At 36.7% G+C, this 25938-nt stretch overlaps 1 protein-coding gene across 3 annotated transcripts in view; it reads right to left on the reverse strand.

Moving 5' to 3' along the window:
- Positions 1 to 25938, reverse strand: part of LOC139963385 (nuclear receptor subfamily 5 group A member 2-like) — a 52497-nt gene that overhangs the window by 16084 nt on the left and 10475 nt on the right. Inside the window, exons 2-4 of one of the 3 annotated variants that reach the window (XM_071964082.1) lie at positions 23339 to 23383; positions 3662 to 3934; positions 244 to 872 (exon numbers count right to left, since the gene is read on the reverse strand). In XM_071964082.1, the coding sequence (XP_071820183.1) occupies positions 244 to 872; positions 3662 to 3934; positions 23339 to 23383 (947 nt within the window). Of the gene's footprint in view, positions 1 to 243; positions 873 to 3661; positions 3935 to 17909; positions 18478 to 23338; positions 23384 to 25938 lie in introns of those variants that run through there. The other 2 variants (XM_071964083.1, XM_071964084.1) reach the window with 2 other exon arrangements.

Here is a 25938-nt window from a genome sequence, read left to right on the forward strand (position 1 = left end):
TTTTAGTAGATTTTCCGACGAATAGTCATAATAAGTAACTTGGATGAAGCAATGGCTTATACTGCGTTTCTACATTTTATTAAGTAACGTAAAATGATATTTTTTTTATATATATTTCGACGTGAGTGTGATCACGAAATCAGTAAACACCATGTACCATAATGCAACACATTGATTTACAACGTATACGTTTGAACTTTGCTAATGTAAACATGAATATTCATAAATGGGGGTCATCATTACCTTGAGTTCCTTGAAGAACACACTATTTCTGGCCCAATCGACGAAAGCAAAGAGCGTTTGGTCAGCTAATTTGCATATCATACTGAACAGATCATTGGGTACACCACCTAAGGGGCTATGGACATAAGAAGCAACTTTGGCCTGAAGTTGGGCCTGGTCTGGTTCGCTGCGAATCAGTTCTACCAAGAGCTTAGGGGTGTGGTCTGGTTCACTCTTAATCAGTAATGGACTTGTCGAAGTCGTTTGGACGTGATGAGGTGACGTTGCCTCCGTAGAACAGACAGGACCAGTTGTGTAGTTGAGCGGTTGCATCTGAGGGGAGGTGTACCCCATGGGCGACGATAACGCGGGGCTGGAAGATGTTAGAGGCTGTGGAATGTTCATGAGAGGGGGCGGTCTGTTCAAAGGATCTCTGATAACTACCGCCGGGGCAGGATATAGCGGCGAACTTCTCGATGCCGCATCGCGTATGCTTTTAATCGCCATAGAAATATCTGGGTTTCCTGGTCCAACAATTGCTCGTGCATTTGATAACAATCTGTTTCTTTGTTGCTGTTTAATGGCTCTGTCTCTCTTATACATAGGTCCAAACTTATTTCTGCCTCCCCTCATTCTATCTGGTCTCACGGCTGAAATAAGAAAACAAAAAGTATTGATATATAAGGCGAAATAGTATAGAGGGAGTGGTAGGGGGGGGGGGTAGAGAGGGGTAGAAGGTGGTTTCAAATAGTGAATCTTAGAAAATACAACTCGTACTTTTATTATGTCCAGCAAATTACTACGAAAAAAAAATCGAAGACTAAGTTCATAAACTACTTCTTGCTTTATCAAATCAGCTTTAAGGGGAAAACTAGCAATATCCACGGAAACAATGCTATTGGATTTGGTAGAAAAAATGGAAGAAATAATGGAATTTGTAGCCTGCCTACTAGGGAGAGATTGAAGTGATTAAACCATTTATAACATCACTGTTGAACTAAGTCGTCAGACCTATAAACAAATCAACATCTGAAAAGTTCTTTCGCAAAACTGCACTGCATATTTTATTACAGAAAAAGAGAAAGAAATATCATTGCCAATGAGGCGAGAACAGCTGGCGTGAACAGCCATTTTATTTCACGTGATTGCTAATTACCTACCAGTTTATACATGCACATGTGTGTGCAGAAACGTCTTGCACAGGCTAACATGTACATACTTAAGTTATCAAAAGTTTACACTTCTTATAGAGGTATACTGTGTAAGAAGGCTTTCAAAATGCTGACCTCGTATTGCCCCCTACCTCCACCAAAAACAATATGTTTCTTGCGCGCATTACAATGTGTGCTGCAGACTATCCATTATGATAAATGCATACCGATGCAAACACGCCTACTTCACACTATATATGGCATTTGACTTCACAGTCACAAGGAAGTTGACCAAATTGACCCAATTGGTTAATATATCAGTAGGCCTACTGTAACACTTCTCAAGCCGACCTTGAGACAGAATATGTAAACAAATAGCTTCTTTTTTTTTTTTAATTACAGTTATGTTAACACTCAATCTATCCAGCACAATGAGCAGCTATGAAAATGATAAGTATACAAACACAAACATCGCCCTATATTTCAGTCTGCATCATATAACGTGTGTATCATAGAGGCACACTGCATACGTACGTATAGACATTATTCACATTCGCGAAACTGGGTCTTCTGGAAAGAGTTCATGGTCAAACATGTATCATTTCAAAGCCATGCATCGGCCTATTGCAAAACAACAACTGTTGATTGTGTTATAGGAAAGTTATGTCCACTGAAGCACATAGCTACAGTACTGTTATAGCCTATACAAAACAGGCTCGTTATTTTTGATCGGAATTAGGAGAATAATAATAATGAAGAAAAAAACCAATACAGCCTATGCATATAGTGGCAACATTTATGCTAACAAGCTGGGTGCCTTGCAACGAGTCAAAAACCCGTGATTCTTAGTCATACGCAGGGTTTAAAACCATGGAAGCATACAGAAACTGTGATACTGTATACGTCGTCCACGCGATGTATACCGCAACTCACAAGCCATGTGCCACACAAATGGATACCCTCTTCAAAATATGTGGGTAGGTTTCGAACCGGAATACGGCAATATAATTCAATTTTTTAATCTAGCACTGCATCGATAACTTTTGACGACCGGTAATGCGGTAGGGAAGACATCTGTACATTAAAAGTTCATTTTTTTTGCGGTGATCAAATTCAACGATATTTTATTTTATTTTTACATATATACTTTTACTCGCAGGTGTCATAAGTATATAGTCTCATTTCATCCGTGTACACTTTCTACCATGAAATTTTCCCCTCACTAAGATACACAAAGACCTATCATATCCTACGGTGACTACAATACAACACACCTGCCGAGATTCACAAACACCGACGTTTTAATGATTCTTAACCGGTTGCAGAAACTTGAAGAGAATTTTAATCAAAGTTGATGTTACTTCCCCAGGTTAATGTCGCTTGCGTGCAAGTCCTGTTATTTCTTGGCTAATGATGCGAATAAACTATTTTACCATGGCAGGTAATACGTGCCTTTGCTTGGTCGTAAATCACAAAGCATTAACTGGTTACCATTTAGGTCTTTATAATTACTTAAGTAAAACCTTTGTTGACGATGAAATCACGACAACTTCCATTGTAAAGAATATTCCACGTTGAATGTAACACAAGTCGCGAAATATTGTTGGCTGTTGAGTATACATATATATATATATATATATACGGGCATGAACACACTGACTGACCGACCACCTGATTGGCTAACTGACTCACATACTGATATGTGATGGTTGACCAACCAATATAGGAGTGCAGGTAATAAAACTATTTTTTTCGTTCATAACTGTCTAATAAGTCACATTTATGCAAGGAATTTTAAGCTATATAATGACGCATTAGATTAAATGATTTTGCGACTTTGACCTTCCGATGTATGTAATACTTATTTAACACCCCCGTCTATACAATGAGATATGTGGGATTATATAACTTTGGCTGCACCATATTACATATTTACCGTTCAGTCCAATGCAGAAAGTTTCGTGTACCACAAAAAACTTTCATCTTTTATTTCTCATATTAGCTATCCTTTGTACTATAAAATTCTTCGACTATGCTGCGATTTTGAGTACTCAAAAATATATATCGAACTTCTAAGTATTTCCGAATGTCAATGATCTGCCTGGAAACCAATGTACTTCTGTCTTTTTGTCTATAGTTATTACATGATTATACCAAATTAACTAATTAGTTAAATAAATTATATTATGGAGGAGAAAAATGATAGGAAATGAGCAAAAATCAGTCTTCATATATTTATATGTTAAATGCATATACGAGTGGAAGACTACATATATTGTTATTCTCACCTTCTAATTTCATTCCAACTTTTAGACATTTCTGAAACCGGCAGTATGGGCACCGCTTCCTCTGTGTTTTGTCTATTTGGCAGTTTCTGTTTTCAATACACGTATAAACTTTCTTATTTTGAACAGTTCTTTTGAAGAATCCTTTACAGCTTTCGCAGGTAAGCAGCCCATAATGGTATCCGGAGACTTTATCCCCACATACAGGACACACCTCCTCAAACTCTGGCTTGACGTCAGATTGGTCGAAATTGAAGTCCATTCTCAACGAGGGTGCTGTTAGGTAGAGAAGAAAAAGGAAAGAGCGACGACTTAGTACCTTTAAAAACAACATCCCCGGCTTCAATAACTTTTAGGGTCATCAGGGTGTTTTGTAACCAAAATGTTAGCACCTTAAAGAAATTGCTACAGGTTTGTTACTAGATAATCTGATCCTTCTTCAAATCATTTCCCAGCCATTGTGGATTTAAATTAAATATCTCTGTGTGGATATTTACTTTGGAGGGTCAGTTAAAATGTGTAGGGGGAGGGTAGGGGGGGGAGGGGTCAAAACTGATAACCTTTAGAGCGTTTGAATATCAAAAAAGAAGATATTCCAGGTATACACATTTTCATAAAATATCAATAATTCGGCATGAAAATTCAGGCAATGGGTATAATAATTTTTTTTTAAATTTTAAATAGTATTGGACGGACCAGTAACAGTGACAAAACAGATGAGATTATTTTGAAAATTATCTGACAAAAAAACAAAGAAGCTATTTATGGTAAAGAAAGAAAGACTGCAATGAAATTTTCATTTTACGATAAATAAAAAAAAAACATGTCATATCATAGAAAACTGGGCGCCATACCGTATAAAACCGGCTATTAAATGTTAAGCCGATAGGTGAAATTCCAGTATTTAGAGACGTTTTTAGAATGTCAATGGAGTGCTCAATGAACATTTCATACACACAACTACTTGATTCGAAGGTCTGTACTCGACAAGAGGGTCATTTCATCCCCATCTTAAACTTGTAGAGGAAAGTTAACTAATTTGAGAAAGCAATCCAAAAGAGAACGCGAATATGACGCAAAAACTAAGATAGATACAATTTATATGCATCGATGGTATTAGATAGTAAAGTACATGTGGCGTCTGGCTCGGTCAATACTTTGCGATGCCATCTAAGATAACTTTTTTTTCTTTTTCACGAGCACATCAAGTCTCTTGTTGCAAACGAAAACCAGTCAAGATTACAACCAGTTTCGCTGTTTAGATATTTTATCCCAAAACGCTCTCAACTCGACAGGAAATGAAAACGAAAGAGGAGTAGAACAGAATATCTTTAAGTCAACGGCAACAATTTCAGAATCAACTTTTCGCTTTTGTTTGTGTCTTTAGACATAGGATAATCACAGTTTGTGTTGCGGTCACTTCACCGGGGTAGCCTGTACTCCTTGCAAATTATTCAAATGCATGGATGGCATGCAAATTTATGACGTCAGAACCCCGTTTACTAATGAAACGAAAGAGACTATAAATACAGGACCAAAAACATACGTCACCACTTTTTGACAATCCGGAAAGATACGGTATTGGAATGTCGATAAGTCTGATCTCAAATGTATTGGGGTGGGCGGAGGGGGGGGGGGCGGGTGGGAGGAGGGGTTGATATGAGGGGTAGCTGAGGAACCATACAAATAATACACAATGGCTTTCGGGGCACAATAACCCCTACAACCCCATTATAGCAACTCGCATACCACTATATACTGTACTAAGAAAAATCCACTGCACGTTAAATATACAGGTTCGTGAATGAGTCATAACTTGGTTTACACTTTATATTAATTTTCAAAGGTAACTTGCAATTTCTCTCGGGACGTAAAGAAGAAACTATATTTTTCCTGTTTGCTGATTCTTTTTCTTGTTTATCCATTTCCAAAATGGCGACAGAATAATAAACCTTTAATTATGTTGATGGTTGATTGCTCACTCAGGCCTTCAACCACAACTATTCTGCTGTGCTGTTCCGAAAGTTAACTTGCATTACAGCCATTCTTTCGATATAAGCGCACTAACAAAAGGCTGGGTAGAGAAAACCAGCCCTCCCGGTCATTTTTGCCGTGAGTTTTATCGTTTGAGTCGTATTACTCTTCTTACCCTCTTTTTTTATCTTGTTTTGAAAAGGTGGATTACAGTGTGTAAAAAATGTTTTTTTCTCTTGGTATATGATAACGGTCCAGTGGTGCTGAAAAGAAATCTAATTACTTCACAGTATAACTTACTTTAGGGCTACTCTCAGTATACGAAGAAGCACGCAAATTCAAAAGAATAACAGCATGTATGGTTCGGTGAAGATGAAGACGTGGATTTTACAGATGGTATAGGGTGGGTGGGGTATTGGGCAACTATTATGAGGGTTTAACGAAAATTATTCGATATCAATCAAAACTAATATACAGATTTTTATTTTGGTCGGATTACGTTAAGAAGAGACAATGCAATCAATTATTTTTTTATTAATCCATTTGAGTTGTGTGGTAGATGGAATGGGACGTGTTTTATACAGGTGCTATTCTGTTACGTCACATCGGCCTATACATATACACTTAATGTAAACCTGCTGATAGACATTTCAACCGTTCATAGCTTTAAGTATACATACATGTGTAATCTATATACCTTGTAGATTTAGACTCATACGCAATGTTACAACACTGCATGTGAATATTTCGACAGTGTTAGCTTTAGCTTTTTGGTTATTTTTTATTACTTCAGAGGCTCGTACACAATGAGACAGTCAAGCATTTAAACAGCTTTACCTTTTGGGGGTAGGCTATACTATCTTTCGTTGATTCAGACTAACATATTAAGTCAGCTTGAAAACAAAACACATTTTGATTTAAGGGTTTATGTAGGAGCTGCTGCGTTTATTGCCTTTAATAGCTTCAGACTAACAGACATAAGTACAGAGGGCCGGGTCGGGCCCCCTCTATGAAGTCATCATTTTCCTTAAACATTCATGAAAACGAGCATTGTATTTCTCTTTTCCTTCACCGGGCCTTCTCCCTTGACCCACCCCACGCCGCCCCTCTCGGCGCCATTGCCTGTGCACCGTTGATGTAATACATGTGTTGCCTGTAATATAGGTTCATAACTTCATATATACTTTGTTTCTTGGTAATGAAATAGCAATCACGGTTCAGACCAGGAAGATTCCTGTTTGAAGCAAACATAACTCTGAGAAGAAGATCTCACTGTTAGGCTATGTAAAAATGATTCGGCGATAGGAGTCAAGTTTTGTGTTTATGTGAGTCATGTTCACGGTTGGGAAAAGTATATAGTACAAACATGTACCAACTATAATAATCATATATATATAGATGATAATAAACTGTGATTGTGCTTCAAGCCACGTGACTCACGGCATACAGAGTGTATAACTGGAACAGTGGAAACTCAAGAGCAGGCCTACACGGTAAAGGCCTGCATACAACAAAGCACTATTATAGGGCTTCACAGGAAACAAATCTCAAGCATGAATGACCAATTAAAACATTCCCATAGAGGCTACAAAAACACCAGGTTGTACTTTAGAAAAACGGATGGAAAGTACATTATTTATCTCCAGGTAAAAACTTACACGGAGTTCTCGTGATTGATGGACACAATGTCATTCGCAGGTGAGGATTTCACCTATAACGATGATGTAAAAAACGGCTGAACTGTAACTCAGACTGTCGGATGTAATTAACAGATCCGCAAAGGGCTATAGAGACCAGAGGACATCAAGCTGAACTTTTGAACGGTATAGGCTTGATAAGGTCACATAGTCACATGTGTTAGGCTATAAATCCCTTACACCTGTATAGGGTTGTTCAAGTTCTAATTTTGCGTTGAATTTTGAGGCAACGTTGACTGTTAACAGAGAGGTAAAGTATAACTGGAATTGATATTTTGTTACTTTAGTTAACCAAAGTTTCAACGTGAACGATTAACTGCCAAATGAAATAAATCCGAGTATAATAAATGTGTGGTACACAGAGTCTTTAGGATAAAACGGTCGAAAACTCGATAGATTGATACCGTAGGCCTAGAGTGATATAGGTGTTCCTATTATGTGCAAATATTACAAAGCTTGGTCAGAACCACCAACCCAAACACACTGAATCCAGCTTAAAGGCGCCATTTGCAATGTGTGACTCATCGTATGTTGGATAAATATATATATATATATATATATATATATATATATATATATATATATATATTAGCACCACAGATGACACAGAACAAGAACAGCAGTTTGTTACCTACAAATTATCGATTGGCTGTATATGATCCTACATTGACCTTATGCCAACACTCAGCAGGATTTGGATACAATCCATTGACCAGCAGTTTGATGCTCCAACAACAATCAGTATTGCCCACTTCTAATTAGGGTAATTAACATCAACATAGACTCTATATAATTATATCTGTTTTTTCTTTCCCCCTCAATATTTCATTGAAATTTGAAACCTACGCTCCATCTGCCAGTACTCTGTATCTGGTATGGCTATGCACCCGACAGAGTTCCCTTTAACAAAATTGATGCCATTTCTCGCCCAGGCAGACACCAGGCATTCAAACACGGGTGTAGATTTTGAGGGCAATTGTATTTAAACGCTGGCGTATCATAGCACACACACACCAATAGTCATAATAACCACACAAAAGATCAAATTTTCCGCCTCGCCTCACAAGTTCAGCTGGATAGAAAAGGGATTGAACAAATTTTCTCACCTTTTTTTGGCAATCGCCTCAGCAAACCCATACTTTCACACATGCTAAAAAAGTTCCGTTAATATGTGACTCTTATATGACACCAAAATCAAGAAGATGTGGTTGGTGTTGATGTGGTGACAAACAACGCTCTGTAACGAGGTACTCTACCAAAACAAACTACAGAAGTGCATTCTATGCATGCTTCTTCTCTCTGCAGTACCGTTAGGTAAAGCCATTTACTTATAAACATGCAAACACACAAATTTCCTACTGAGGGAGTGCGCGACTGTGGTTTTTCTTAAGTCGCGGGTGCTTAAAGATTCGTGTAGTCGGCCTATTATATGTATTCGTATGCGTTAATAAACTTGAAAAGAAAGATAACAAGTATGATGAATATTTCAAGATTTAAAGGTGTAGTATACACACTTCACCCGGACTACCAAGATTTAGAACGATTTCAACAGGACTGTCATGGCTGCTAAAAGTTAATGTTATCTTTTCTTTCTTTTTCATCATTTTTTGCAAAACTATTGAAGTCAATGAAAACTTTGTTCATTCCTTCCCATGTGACTTTGGTTAACTAAACTAACAGATAATATTTTAAACTTTAGTGACAATTATCTCTATACCAAGACATCTAGCATGGAGTTACCAAAATTGTGCCAAATTTAACGCAAAATATTATACTATAGCTTAAAGTTTTGTCGCAGTGTCTGTAAAACATCTATCTCAATAGAGAGTATAGCTGACCACATGTAAGCCAAGTCCTTTGTTTACAGTGTCATGCTGGGGTATAGTTATATCTCCCAAAAGACCCTTATAAAGTATTGATATTTTTAAAAGCCTATAACAGCTATAGTGGACTAGAAACACTTTGGCTATACAGCTATATATAGAGGCATCGTCTAACGTACGGTACTATTTCGCGTATATGAAAATCTAGTATTTGTCGACGTCAAAATTATTAACTTGGTTCCATACAATTCAGGCAAAATGATGGGACGACAAAATAATCTCGTTCATATATTTACTAATCATCGTTTCGTAATTTATATTTTTATTTTATTTCTGACTGAAGAGCAGACGACAGTTACAATGTAAACAAAATCATAATAGAAAGAGGGAATTGAACAGACCGTTACTGCAGATTTGAAACCTTAACTGAAAACAAATTAAAATATTCCCTACATTTCTTAGCAGGGGAAGTATACATTGATATGCAGGGTCTCTTTAGCGCGCAGAGATGAGTCAGCTTGACGCAAAACGAACCAGGAGTAGACACTTTTTTTCGTCGGTTAGATAGAGATGATGGGGGGGGGGTTGCCCCCACCCATCCACATGCTTGAACGGTATTGTTCCTAATAATCGATCACATTCATTGTATTGGACTTGTTCTTTATATGAAAAGTAAATCGATCTGTATAGCTTTCCCTCATATCAGTGTGTCGCCGCAGATTTCCCAAATGTTTTCCTCGAAATTATCTTTTGTTTCGGAATTAAAACAACAAAACTTTCAACAACACTACACATAATGCCAATCACCGTTACACATCAAATGCCAATACGTTCTGTACTATCGCGTGGTCACGTTTTTCGCTGCAATGCCGTGAACAGCGCTTACTATTGCTTGCGTATTATTAATATTATATACTGCGTACTACAACAGAGAGCTCCTCAACTTGCGTCGCCGTTTAGTGTGTTTAGTACACGACTACAGGCTTGCTTGCATGAGTGTGTTATACTTGCGTCACTTTACATTGAACAAGAACCAAGAAAAATCCCTTCTTCAAACTAGAAATGATAATCTTACCATCCAAGACTTAAAAAAAAAGACAGCAATTTCAGAGAAAGATATGGATGCTTCGACGCCTTTTACATAATCTCTGTTATACCAGAAAATTGCCTTGGGGATCAAGAGGAATTATTAGCATAACGATGTACATTAAGCAACCGTGCTTCGGCCGAACTGGGCACGACCTAAGGCGGTTTAAATGCTAAAACACGAACAGCCCAACCAAAACACTTGTCTGCAATCTCGCGGTCTTCAGGTACTAGTAGTCGATTCGTGATGATGGCGACCTTAAAGGAGTACTACAGGCATCAGAAACTATTAAGTACAACAGAGGATACTAACAGAATAACGTACGTAACTGTACGTATATCATATTATCATTTGGTTAGACGAGCGTCGAACACTATACAGTTATATAGATTATCGGCATGTTGCAAAATCGGTGTGGCGTATAGAAAATTCATCAACTTGGGGGCCTATAGTGAGTGTTTATGGGTAAAAAAAAAAAAAAAAAGCGACAGAAAACACACTCATATAAGATTGGTAAAAGACAATTCAGACGTCTACTGGAGGTAAGGAAGGAATATTAACCAACACTGTGAATTTTCAAAAAGGGGACTGAAAATTTCATTCGTTGTACGATGGATAGCTACGCCTAACCTTGGATGTAATTAACACTTCGAAGGTCGAAGATAACTTTCGAAAGTAAAACGTTGTAACAGAGTTATAAATTGTAAATCCTAGTTGGATCACACTTCAACGATAGTGTGTGGGGGAGGGGGGGAGGGACCCCCAAATCACCTGTTGATTTTATACTGTTTTCTTAGGGGAGGGCTGGGGGAGGGGCTGTATCCAATCGATTTAACATCCATAAAGTATTGTAACCAAGGTGCGCCATACATCTGGCCCACATCTAACTTAGACAAAACATTCCCGTCTTCTGCGCAATCGAAATAATTAGTTATAACTCTTGATCGTAGTAAACTCATACCAACGAATGTACCATGCATAAGTCTGCGTGTTTGTGTACAGCTTCAAGAATACTACGGAAGCTCAGAATGCATAGAGCACTCCTGATACTTTATACCAGAGGTTGCGACGCGTGACTGCCGTAACGCGTGCGATGTCTCAAAAGGGATTAGTGTGCGCTGACTATTTGCACTTTGCAGCGATCTGCCTTCTGTAAAATATCACTTGTCACCCGAAAAGAGCAAAATTTGGCAACTCTGAGTGTGAGAAGTACCACTTTGTCAACAAAAATGCCCCAAAAAAATTCTAAGTTTAAATATCCGAGTATAGCCGAGTCTTGTTCTATTGGCCTCATAAACCGTCCCTATGTATACCCTTATATATCATGTATTTAACCGAAACAGAAGCCAAAAATTATCATAAACCAAGAGATGTTATTACATCACAATTGAGTAATACGATCGCGTTCCAGGCTCTTTGTTTAGCAGTAGAGTGATGTGATGTCTCACCTTAGCGTCGTTCTGTACAACGTTTGAAGTTAGACGAGGGTACTTCAAAAGACAGTCAAAAGTGTAAATGGAATTCCAAACCATTCAACAGTCGCGATAATATAAAATATCTAACTCGCAATCGAGGAAAATAAAGGAAAGAAAACAATACTTGAATTAAACACCAGATTTCACAAACATGAGACTTTGCAATGGAAAGTATTCATTGCATATAGATCGTGAATATAAATATAGAATTGTCTGTTTTCTAGTGGAACTATACAAAACCTATATATTGACGAAACTTGGGGAAAATAAGAGAACGGTGTTTAGTATTATAAATCATGGAACAGAGAGGGGTTATTTTAAATGTATGGATTTGCTTAGTTGAATCACCACGATGATCTAGTCCTAAAATGATACATTTTACAAAAGTTACATCTCTCATTGGTGAAATTTGCTTTTTGAAATTCACGGTTTAACAGCTATACATGATCGCGGTGACGTTCTTCCAAAAGGGTGTCTACCATGTCAGATATCATTTGCTATCCCAGGCTAACTTGTGATACTATTATACACAATGCATATATACATAAGTCATTATCACATGAGCAAATGTGGAAACTGAACTTCCGTCAATTTGAGGTTACAATCTGTTGAATCATGTCCTATGTGTCTACGTTCTATTCTTAATGGTGTGTAGGCCCATGAATTATTTAAATCTGTCTCCACTTCTCTGCATAGTTCATGGTCTCAGCAGTGGGATTGGGAGCAACACCATGCCGTGACTGACTAAGTACGTAATATATTCAAGTATTCAAACTTATAAGGAATTGATTACATATTTTCAAAACACTTTAAAGCACATTTAGCAAGATATTATAAAATGGGAACATCCCTTGATCATGGGTATACCTTTAACATTCCTAGGTAGGCATCATGTATGTTACATTATACCATATGTTATATGCTTTACATATGATACATTATACTATACTTTATATGCTATGTGTATGCACTATGCTACATTGTACTATATTTTACACGCTATAGACATCTTTCAGATACGATAGAACACTTTTAAGTTTGTTTTTTTTCTCAGTTTTGACAATTGAATTGCTGAGAATCCTTGTAAACTGAATTAAGCTTAGCTGAAGAGGTTTCAGGTTTCTTAGCTATATCACTTTAATTGTAACACCTGAAAGATTTTCATACCCAGAAGATAAAGGAATCATAATCGATCGTTCTGATAATACCAAATTATCACCTTAAGGCGATTCCGTTTACATCTCAACGTTTATTTGCGATATGGTTGCAGAAACAACGAAGCTCATTGCAAAAGTTGGATATTTTTTAACTAATTAGGAAAATGCTTTGATTGAAAAAAAAAATTCGCCCCCCTTTATTTATTATTATCTTCTTTTTTTTTCTTTTTTTTTTTTGGGGGGGGGGGGGGCTGTATTGTACGTAAGCAGGCATGCGTGTATATAATAAAGGTGTTCATTATTAACATGCTTATTATCAGCTGTGGTGTTGGTATAAATAGGCTATTATATATTAATATCCTTCACCTAACTAATTTTTAGTAGCGAGCCACACAAACAGTGATATCGGTGATAAGTTGGTAAGTTTAAAATTAGAAAATATCAATTAAAGAAAGATTAAATTATCGTCCCTACTGATCATCCCCGTCTAGGGAGATTATCGCGGATTTAAATATTCATCATCATATGTATGGATGACGACTTGAGCAAGTTTAAAAGTGACATCACAGAGTCACTTTTTTTTTTATAGTTTAGGAATGAATGTAGGGCAATGATTTGATGTATTTTGAAATTTATAACAACAAAAGAGTTGATAGTAATAGTTGCAAATCTTGGTACTGACATTATACAAGATAATATCAGTACTGGAATATTTGTCCGTACATCAGCAATATGTCTGCTTATACCGCGAAAAACAAATAGTAATAAATTCAAGCAGTAAATGCAAACGCATTGTGAAATAAAACATCAAACATAAGAACCATACCATAGCCTATATACTGCCATGGCTTTTAAAAACATATAATTGCCTTGGTATTTATATAAGACGGTGAAAGGAGGTTAATGGAAAAGAGGGTAGGAAAAATATAAACGCAATCAATGCGTATACTATTACTTACGCGCAAAATGCGCGCAACAACTTTGTTTTTGATGACTGCATCAAACTCGATACACTGGGAGCCTCGATTTGACTGAATAAATTTATAATTCAAATCAAACCAGCATTTAGAAATGTGAATAACTCGTTAAAAAGAAAATTTCGAACTTTGCAGCACAGCCTCAATAGCCTATGACAAGGAGTTGCGTGTTTATCTGTTCATAAGTTTAAAAAGTACGGGTAAGAGTTTTTATATATATGATATCAGATCGTTGATTACTATTACATGTACACATATCCATCTTGTATATGTTTCGAGAAGATCATTAACATCAAATATCTGATGGCCAAATGCACAATGGAATTATTTGTTCAATATCCAGGAAAGCCTGTAATACACATTATCGAACAAGCACGCTCTAAAGACGTTGAAGCATGTACATTTTTTGCCCAACCCTTGGTTCATATATTACATATGTATACCCAACCAAATTTGCGGTAATGCTTTGCCCCGAAACAAGTAAAATGCAGAATAGTTTGACCAAACTGAACAAAAGCTTTTATACCGACTTGGAACACCACATGTACAAAACATATTGTGAATCGCACTATAGTAAGCAACACCCCATACTAAAACCACCACACAACTCATGAGATGAACCACAACACGCAACGACTACAGAGCTAATACGACGCAACTTCATTCATGCCATGCCCCCCATTGGCAGACGCTTTAGCAGTTCATGGCCCAACTCCAGACCTTATAACACCATTTTAATTTTAAAGAATTGCAACCAGTTCCGAGAGGGGGGGGGGAGGGGTGGGTGAGGGCACCGGTATACTTTGTGCTCCTTGTTGTGCATGTTTAATTTATATGTTGAGGCAAACACCGATTGCTTGTGGAAGGCAAGGGCTAATACAGTAACATAGGTACACATGTGCAAATAACCTCCTGTTGGAGAAGTTGGTAGGTTAACCGAGGACAGAACCCTTGCACTGTACCCTGTTAGGGTCCCATGGCGTCACACACCGACAATGTAGAAAGATAGAGATCAGAATGATGAGAGTCTAATAAAATGACGTCATCCTCCCTATTTAAACAAGCCAGGGCGGGAATCGCACTGCCTGATTACAATATTTTATCTTCAATTCCAAATGTAAAATAAAGCCAAATAAGTTATAACTTCCAGTAGGTATCTGCACAGGTGTATCTAAGAAGGTGTTTCCTATTTTATAGTCATCCAAACAGATTTATTGAGAAATGGAACATATCATCGAAGTATTGCTTTCATTGTGTTTAATTTTTTTTACTTTTGATTACTTTGTTGAAATTTTTAAAAAACTCCTTCGATAACCCTATAGACATAACAATTTACCATCTATATACAAGAGCAATGCATAACATTAAAATGATTATGAAACCGTGACAACTGACAACGTCCCCATTTAACAAGTTAAGTACAGACAGATTTGGAGGATCATTATGGTAGCCACACTATCAGGGTCCTCGCCCTTCATCGAATTCTGATCACGAAATATATATATATATATATATATATATATATATATATATATATATATATATATAATATATATAATTGACTGAAATTTGGCAACAGTCAGACGTGGTGATGCAAATAGCGAGAATGGAAGACGTAAGAATTGCAGGGTTGAACGCGGCGAAGTAGGAGTGAGCAATTTACAACGTCAATTCTCTCCGTGTCGAAATTTGCCCGAGGCTATATTACGGGAAGATTACGGGCAAGTTAGGAAAAGCAAAAAAAATTTGAAAAGTGCATTCTGTGAGTGCAAAGGTCACGTGGGTTGACTTGTTGTGGCGGTAACTCTGTGGGTATGACAAAGCTTATTAAAATTATACGCTTACAAGAATATGAAGGCGATGGTAACCAATACAACACTGACAACAAACAGGGAGACTATAGGTATGTATGTATGTATGCATACATGTATGTATGTGTGTTTGTATATATGGTAAACATGGTGACAAAATCATCGGTGGGACACATTAAAGCAACTTATTTGAGGTCAATTTACATAAAAATTAATTAGTATTATTCATAACCAGACTTGAAACTGTAAATCGAATTAAGATACACTTCTACATTTTTTATGTCAAATGAGCATTTTGCACCATTAACGAATAATGAGTAAATTAATTTGAACTCTGTAAATATTCGCCAACCGAAACATTATAACATTAGAATATAGCAATAACATTAAAAAAAACAGTGAAAAATTTATGAAATTCAAAAAGACGAAAATCAAATTAACTAATGGCCTGCATTTGTTATGTTGTCTTTTGTCTTTAATATATGGTAACCGACAACTTTCACAAAGTCATCGGTTTCCAGCGGAAATTTTTGCAAACATATATGAAAAGATATAAGACTTAACTGCTTGCCAAAATATTTCAAACTTTGTTTATTGAAAGTGGAAATTTGATCTGTCAAATCAACGAAAGAGATTTGTGATTAATTAAGCACAGTGACTTGTTCAAAATAATTCAATTCCATGCAGCTTTGATTTTTTTTTGGGGGGGGGGGGGTATTTTACCTTTGAACAGATTTTTAATTTGAAAAAAAAAAGGTTTTGGGCTACATAATATGGAGCAAGAATTCTATATCCTATAAAGGCCTGTCATATAATGAAGAATACATATGAATGCGATAGAAGAGAATAAAGGATTAATTCATTATGTCTACCATCTGTTAACAATAATGGAAGAGTCTGCAGTATTCTGCTAATTAATTTCTGGGAACATTATAAACCAGCCGAGAAACAAAATGGACTTCTCAACCTTTGTTTCAGAAGAGAAAAAAAATATGGTTTTGTCCTTTTGCAACTTAGAAGAAGAATCAATATTATGTCGTAGCGAAACCTTCTAAAAATTTAAAAAAAAAAAAAAACACAATTAGCTCTTATAAAGCAAACGGAAGGAAATTAATTTATTGCAAATGGTATTTTGTGGCGAGAAAATGTTTTCATTGGCCAAGGCAATGAGACCAGTTCTTACAAAATTTCAAGGACAGATGAAGTATTGTGCACAGATTGTATACGGAAGTAATATGTCACATCACGCATACACAGGAGGACTATTAAGGTGACTTTAAGACGCCACTGATTTTTCTTACATACCACGTCGGTGAGGTATATACATTGAGAGGGCGGGGAGGGGGGGAGGGTAGGGTAGAGGAGGTTCGAAGGGTTTTTAATTTATCCCTTTAGTAGCGGGTTTGGGGAGGTATAACAGGAGCCCGTTGTGTATTTTTAGTTTTACAAAGTTTTACCGATTCTCTTTTATACAGTTTGACCAAAGTGGTAACTACACTGGTAACAAAGTAACTTCCTAAAGCATTTGTAAATTGTATGTAAACTTCTGTGTCTAACGATCTCTTTATTGATCTAAGCTTTATCTTAGCTTCTTCGAGGAGCAAACTGTCAGAATTATTTCAAAGTTCTGTAAGTTCTCTTAGTCTGCTAGAATCGTCTGCATTATTTGTTATACAATATCTTTCTTAAATGTTCATTTAATTATTTTTTATATTTATTTTTCATATAGGCCTATATATATTTATATAAAGTAAGCCTATCATGTGTAGGTGTGTGTAGTTAACTCCTTGAAAGGTCCGTCCTGCACGCACCGCTTTTTATTTGGTATAGGGTCAGAAATTATTAGATCTTACTCACATTGAACATTATAGTATGTAGCCTAGCTTGTATGGAAAGCACATACATGGACTATAGTAAATCCATATGACATAAGTATACGAACTGAATGTGGAGGTAGATTAATTAACCCCTGCATGCATGAAGTAAACGACAGAATTAACCCTACAGAGTCGTATACGAATCATAGTAATAACAACACATTCGTGCACACGGTTTAAGAACGATTGTGCAGGGATGCTCCGTGTGTTTACTAATAATACTCTACCGTTTATATAACGATAATGTTATTAAACACAATGTGACTGACGTTTCTTTCTAGTTACAAATCATTCCGTTATGATAACAACTAGTATTATGATATGTATCGTCTATAATCTATTGCTTGTAAGTTTACGAGCAAGCATAGCCTACCAGACAGATACAGACCTTGACCCCCGCCGCCGGGTAAACTTCCATTGATTGGCGGTGAATTCGAAGACGGAGGTACACCATGAGCTCCCGCCCTCTGAACGACGCTTGCCATCAGCTCCAAGAATCACAGAGAAACCAAACCAGATAGACTTTACTCATGGAGCCCAGATGTAACCCTCGCCGTGGTACACGGGCGATTGTAGCGATATTTCCACCGATATGACAACCTCTTTTCCAGCTTCACACCATTGTAAGCCTTAATATACACATGCACACAGAACACAACAACGACAGTTACTCACAAATGTAGAAAAATCCTTGCATAAGTGGCATTGCAATGTATTTCCTACTGCCTCGGGATCGCGTGCGACCAACTAATTGTGGAGTACTATTGAATATATTCGTTAACTAGCGTACTACTGGCCTATACCAACATACATTGCAATATACAGATCTCGCTGTGCATTTCAATACATTCCAACCATGAGAAAAGGCTCAATAGAGAGCGACGTAGCGCTGCGACGGATAATGATAATAGCTATGACCGTAGGTCAGAACGTGAGCAGTGATGTTTGACGCGCATGCGCCATTATGCATATTCAAATATAGTTCTTCTTCGCGGCAGATTAGTTGTGAATAAACAGCTGATTGGTTGAAAATATATAGAAAAGAGATACGTCATTAGATTTTAACCAATGAAACTCTCTTTTTCCTTATGAAAGTTGGTACTTTTTGTGGGGAAATTGTAACATTAAATGAGTTTTTAATCTAAGCTAATTGACCCAAGATTCACTTGTTTTATATATAAATGAATTTTAATACATGGAATAAGAACACAATTGATCGACATCTCAAAGACAAGGAAAAATGCTCAAAAAGATCTAGTTACGGCGAACCTTGAAGGAAGCTATAGCTTCTTCTTTTTTCTTCTTACTTTACACCATTATTGAAGAGAAAATTGAAAAGTTGAAGTAATTATGTATGTATGTAATATATGCTGGAAACGACTACAGTGGTATGAACTTACAATACAAGCACTGCCATATGAAACATAGTACGCCATCCATGGTTTTAGGTGACCAGAATCTAACTTGAGTGGACTCTCTTAAAAAAGATACCATCCGTGAAAACACGTAGGTATGGGTAAGATTGAAACGTATAGGTGTGCAAAAGAAGTTTTTTTTTTAATGACAGGCCTAGCTCAACTCGATACGAAAGTAAACAATGATTTTTTTTTTTAAATGCTGCAATTCTGTGCCCAATTTGGTGATATCTTAAAAAGTAGATTTAAGGATAGCCCAAGGAGTATATTTTCACTATCTTTTCTTAACAATGATAGTCCAAGGGTAATTATTTTGTTTAATTATCTGATGAAAGGGGAATATCGTTTTAAGCATCCGGGTCAAAATTGGCATTAAATATTTTTTAATTCAAAGTATTTAAACCGTTTTCGAGCCTATATTTAGTGTTGAATTTGAAACCTTTTTTTTGTACTAAAAATGAACTTGAAGCAAACAGGTGTTATGTCATACGTTATGTACATTGGCGAAACTGGGTTTTGTTTTACCTAGAGATTTTCATTCAATTTCTAATGCAAAAGTCTGGAATTTATCACAATAATAATGCACCACATTAACTTTGTAAACTTTTCCAAAACCTTCCCAATCCAAGGGCAAATATATAATGAAATATGAAGCGCGACTGAAAGCATTCTGTTTCCCAGAATGCAACTATGAAATTGACATCACCTGTTTGCTTCAAGTTCAAGTTTGATATGCAGACTGATAATTTCGACTATCAATATCTCCTCTTCGTAGTTAGTTAATTTCACCGGATCGCTTAGAATGAGAAGTTCCCCTTTGATCATTCTCATCTGTATCAAAATTAATCCACGTATTATATTCATGATTTTATAGTAAATTGAACGCAATATTTCACTGTTTTCTTGGGGGGGGGGGGGAATAAGAATTAGGTCATTGTTAGGATGATTAAGAGTTCCCCTCCCTCTCACGGCCCTTCATCGGTCCCTCACATATTCCTATAATAAACACAGTGCATGTTTTCGTATCCCCCACCCCCTTCACCCCCACTCCTTCACCCCACACATTCACCCCAATCCCAACAACAAAATAAAAAGCTATAATCAGAAAGCCAATCGCATGTGTTATAAGCATTACGAAAACAAGTTATTCTTATTTTTTTTAATATCGATCGCGTCCTCGATATGACCTTTTCAGAATTACATACACAACTGGTTGCATGTTTGAACTACTTCGGGTCAACCGTTCCCCGGATAATAACCAATGACCCGATTCTCTTGAGATGTTCGTACAATATAACACATATATACATACATATTATATATATGCTACGCCAACAGGAAACCCGCTATTGATCCCAGCGTATAGGAATTTCAACGGCTTTTAAGTGCATGGAACTATTTAGGGTTTTGCACTTTAGTAATTGAAACCAGCAAGCAAGCACCTCAGACCAGGGAATATGAAGGCGTAAGATATATTGTACATCCGTATGATATATCCTTATACTATATCCTGTGCAGGTATATTGTCATACACAACAAATATCGTTTACACAACACATATTAAGAATATATCCAATGATTTCCAAATTTTACAGTCTTATGTAAGAGTCTAAACTATGCCCTTTTGAACTTTACATTTGCAAAATAGATTTCATAAACATGCATGACCACGTGGATTTGACCTGTTTTATATAACCGTGCTATAATTTGAGATACAATAAGTGATCAAAATCGAGCAATTTTACTTAATTTCCCCTTTTTTCACACATCCTCTTTTATATAAGAAGATATCATATATTTCATACCATATTTTATAATTTTAGAGCCCCACAGATTCCGATTCACCGCTGTTTTTGGTAACCAAAAAATACCTGCTTTTGTTTTGGGGTCCTTTTTTTATTTTTCAATGTGAATTTTCAGAATTGAAACGGGTACATGATCACCGAGCAACCTTTCCCTTCTTTTAGTGTCTTATGGAATAGGACAGTCTTATTTCTTCACAGGTATATGGTATTTCATGATTAACATCACGGCAATCGGTATACCTTTAACAACGGCACGTGATGTAAAGCCCGGAATCCCACGCATGACGTCAGCATCGAGGAGTATGATTTTATATATTAAGGCTATAGCCTAACGTTAGTTATACATGCCGTGCAGTACAAGTGACGGAAGTGATGGCGGAGAGGGGGGGGGGGTGGGGGGGTATTACCCGCAGAAAAGTTATATGAATTCAGCCAACTGCTGCCTCAACTTCGTTCTGTATAACTATTTCTAATGTCATGGTACTGTGGAATATCACTAACGTTAGTAACATTAGGATACTACTATCCTACTAATCGGTAGTTTGGTACGTACCTGGTAATGGTATAGTAGTAGGCTAGGATCATGCTGTAGATGTGACGATACTACTAGCCTAGCCTACTAATCGGTAGTTTGGTACGTACCTGGTAATGGTATAGTAGTAGGCTAGGCTCATGCTGTAGATGTGACGTCATGCATAATATCCCGGGCTTACATGACGTGCCCTTTATCTAACAGACTACGGGGAAGCTTGAAATGTATTGTAGCCCACGAACAGGTAGGTGTACGCACTGTTCATACAGTGTAAGATACTATGAGAGGGTCATAGAAAGGTCACCTTAAGATTAAGCTTACAAAGCTCTGAACACTTTAAGCCCTCTCGGACAAATACCCATTTTGATTTTCGTAACTGAGAACGACATTTAACTCAGACCACCAATTCTTTCTGAATTAAATATATATGAAGTTATTAAAAAGGTTTCCCAGAAATGGCTTCATATTGGACAGCATAACTGGAGTCTGGAGGGGTAAGGTTGGACAATGGGTAAAACCACGTCATTGTTAGTTGACATGGGTAGTAACAATCTAGACCCTTCATCAATTTCATCCGCTTCCCTTTGATAAAACATACATATACATATCGTATATTCGAGGTCAAACACCAAATAGGCACATTAAATATTTGGATGTATGGAATATAGAAGAATCAACAACGTTATTTACGAGGTACTTCAGAGACACTGATATATACCAGTAGTTGAATCAATGATACCGGGGTTCAATTGGCAGTCACTGATACTAATTTTAAGGGTCACCTTGGCAACAAACGTTTGAACTCAAACACCAGCATATATACATTCTCTTTATTTTACTAGCCTCTTTGTTTTTCTAATTATATTTAAGTTTACACAATTGAGATTGTAATTTTGAAACAAATAGAAACCAAAAGAGATTTAAGAAAACAACTGAGATGGTTAGTTTGGATGCAAAATATGCAAGGTTAAGCATTTCATGAGTGCAATAGTGAGCAAAGTAGGTAACTTCGTGAGAAAGTCTTTAAGTACAGGTATAACCTTAAACAAGTGTAACCATGGTAACGTGGAGCTGACCATGACCTCATGAAAGGTTTCGGTCAACTTTCAAGGTTGACAAAAACAACATTTAGTGTAAAATATTCTGTTCATGTTTTGCGTGACAACATCGAAGTTACATCATCATCATCATCAAGTTGGAACTTACTTTTCGTGCGTAAATAAACAAAGTGTTGGAAGATAATTGACGCATGCGCGAGACATTAGGGTTGAACATTATGTTGCAATTTTTCGTAATGTTTACATATCACAGTATATGCTTATTAGACATGGATTCACCTTTTCCCACTTCTCGCGTTATTGTTAAAAATATCTGAGAAAGACCTCTTCGTAAACTCATGTGTATCGAAATTGGAACGATATGTATTGTTGATGGATCTTCCGCTCCTCACCCCCACCCCTCACTCGCCCCCCCCCCCTCCGAAAGTTTGCAATCTCGTGACGATGATCGACTGAGATAGTGGCCTAATTCTCTTTGACTTTAACCTTCGTCATAAATTCACAATCACTGCAACCTATAATGTCACGTGTGAAAACCGTTAATTATTCTATGATAAAACGACAAAAGCACGCGATTAACTCTTGAGTTCCATAAATATCACCATGACAACAAAAAGATGAAATTCATCGGTTCGATAAAACGAATAGCTAATATACTCTTAACCGCCCGTATATAATTATCTGGAAAAACTTCAATATTTGTTGACGGTGACCACACAACTTGAAGATTTGTTTGCATAATAATTAAACCCACTATTCAAGAGCTGAAGCATGCTTTAATAGTACTTCAGCTTTGCCATGCAAATGACTTAAAGAGGACGCCAGAAAGGACCGCCATTTTGAAAAGCCAAAAAAAAAAATTATATAAATAAAAGTACTATGAAAACAAAACAAAAGTTAACTTCTGCACGAAAAACAAAACAAAACAACAACAGCAGCAAACCAGAAGCGATTTATGCGGAGAAACTATACAAAACATGCATATCACTAACCATTTGACCAGGTAGCCCATCGGTCAGTAACAGGTCTGCCTGAATCTGTAAGCAAAGTATAGAGATTTACTTTAATATAGGCGTACGAATATCTTCTACTGAGCTAACGTCATGTTAAAAAGACCCGATATTTATTTTTGGGCTTAAGATCGTATTACTTCCATTATGTACAAGCTTACTCGCAATGTATGGAAGTATAGTTATTATGCAAATGGTCGAAACGAATACAGGAACAGGTATACAACACCCACCCCTCCCCCCCCCCCCCTCCCCCATTGAACATAGGGGCGGCCCCAAACTTACAAAATGGTATGCATCTGTGATTTATTAGCTTGGCTATGATAACGTCCAGCACGCTGGTATACAAGTATTTGTATAAGAATGCATAGAGTTATACAGGTGTAAATTTTCTGTTTACAAATTCATATGAAATTTTTTAAAAAGCAGTTCAAAAACACAGAAAAAAAGGAAGAAAAATAAAGTCTACGGTACGGTAGACTTAAGGAATTTTTCTGTTTAAAATATGCCCAGCAAAACAAATCGGTTTCCATCCAATACAAAGCCATTAGGACACGTGTACTTTAATATAATATACACGCTGGTCAGTTGTTTTTTATGAGGGGTCAGCGAAGGGTCAATCCATATTGCTTCACGAAGTCAATACGTAGTCACTGGTATGAAAGGAAATACCAGGGCACACGGACAAAGCAATTACAATCAAACGAGGGTGTTATGTGTACTAAATAATACCCTGGACATAATGACTAAATAATAGATAGGTCAGAACCAGCTGATGGTGATCGTATTGCTTCCTATCAAATTATTAAGACAGAATTGACCTGTTAATGGACGAAAAGTAGACTTAACTCTACATCAAGACTTCTAGCAATTAGCAAACTACAAGTAATAGTTTTGTTTAAATTTACAATAAAAAAATATTCGCTGACCGAAGACGCTTAAAGTTGCACATACTTAAATTAGGCCTATATCGTATGCAAAAATCAATTTTCAAAAAAATTCTACAAATTTTATACTTTTCCTTTCTTGCATTTTGTCTTTAGTGAATTTTATACTATTTAATGGAATGAATTATTATTAAGTATTGGCATAATAATTATGTACATAGTTTCTTTAAGAAAGGATTTTCGGTAAAAAACAAGCAAACTATACAAAAACAAAAAGTGTTGATCAACAATAAATATGTTTTTACAATTGATCCAAGCACGAAACGAGACGAAAGTAATTCAATGTTTGTATTTATTTGATCTAACTGAACATGGACATTATCTGAAGAGATGTTTTGAAGGTGACAAAAAAATAACGATATAGAAATTAGGAAACAATTGAAGAAACAAATGAAGTTAATCAAGTTGAGAGAATTATTCTGATTATTACCTTGACCCTACTCTCACCCTACCCTACCCTACCCCTCACCCCATGCCACCCTTTTCTCGAAGGGACTGAATAATGCATGCTACCAACCAACGTATACTGAGTCATCTCAATGAAATCCGTTGCTTGGCACGAACTATTCATGGGTATGATGGTGTTTCCTTTCAAAGCCTATACCATTTCCTCCACCCCCATAAGTTACACATAGAATACATGCACTGAAGCCTCTGCCGATGAAGATGTGTGGTAAGCGATTTGATCCAAAACGGTATAACAAATACTGCGTATATTTGAGCAAATGTTTAGGCGAAGTTAACTGTATATTCGGTTATGAACTTGTTGGCCAGGTTCATTGGGTACAGAAAACTTGCCCCGACCTGTTTGAGTAGACGAAGCAAAGCCGGCCATCGCAATTGGTCGATCTATATACAATAAAACAACTTCCGCAAACGGGTCAATAAGCAAAAACAGATTCCATTATGGGCAAACATAGTAGTTTTAATGTTGCTTTATTTGTCACAAAACGGAAGACTGAGTCACAGGTCTAAAGATTACATCAACTAGTTATGTATTGCTCGGATTTTAATGTTATTTCTTTATTTTTATTATAATGTTTGTGTCCTATAATAAACACGGGTTTTGCTGACTGCTGAAAGTAGGATATTGAACTACCTACCGACAATGACCTTAAATGACCTGAACACGGTTTACATTCAACTTAAAAACAAAAGAAGCAACACAGAGAGAAAGTGAAAGGTTTTACCAGATAGATAACACTATGGCATCAAACCTTGACAAAATGGCAGCCCCCCCCCCACCGTAGCATGACAACCCCCAACTCATTCCATCCTCGATGTATCTTCCAAACTGGGGCAAGGTTTTTTTAATTTTTTTTTATTATCATACACCTTTACATGAGTTGGTCCTGACAAAGTTCACTGTCGTACAAGGTAAGGATAGTGGTTTCATTAAAATTAATTCCATCTTCTTTAAATTGCTAATTTGCGATAATTTGTACGTAATTTGAGTACTATACTAGAACTAAGATTGCAATAAACCAAACGAAAACATACTAAAAGGTTTCACCAAATGAATGTGTACGTATGTATGAATGCTGTATGTAATGAATGCTGTGTGTAAGCATTCCAATTCTACTCTAGAATTTCGTCTTCCAGACAATTTTGTTAACATTAATTTGAACTAAATAT

Source organism: Apostichopus japonicus, chromosome 22, assembly GCF_037975245.1.
Source record: "Apostichopus japonicus isolate 1M-3 chromosome 22, ASM3797524v1, whole genome shotgun sequence".
In the NCBI taxonomy this organism is placed as follows: Eukaryota; Metazoa; Echinodermata; class Holothuroidea; order Aspidochirotida; family Stichopodidae; genus Apostichopus; species Apostichopus japonicus.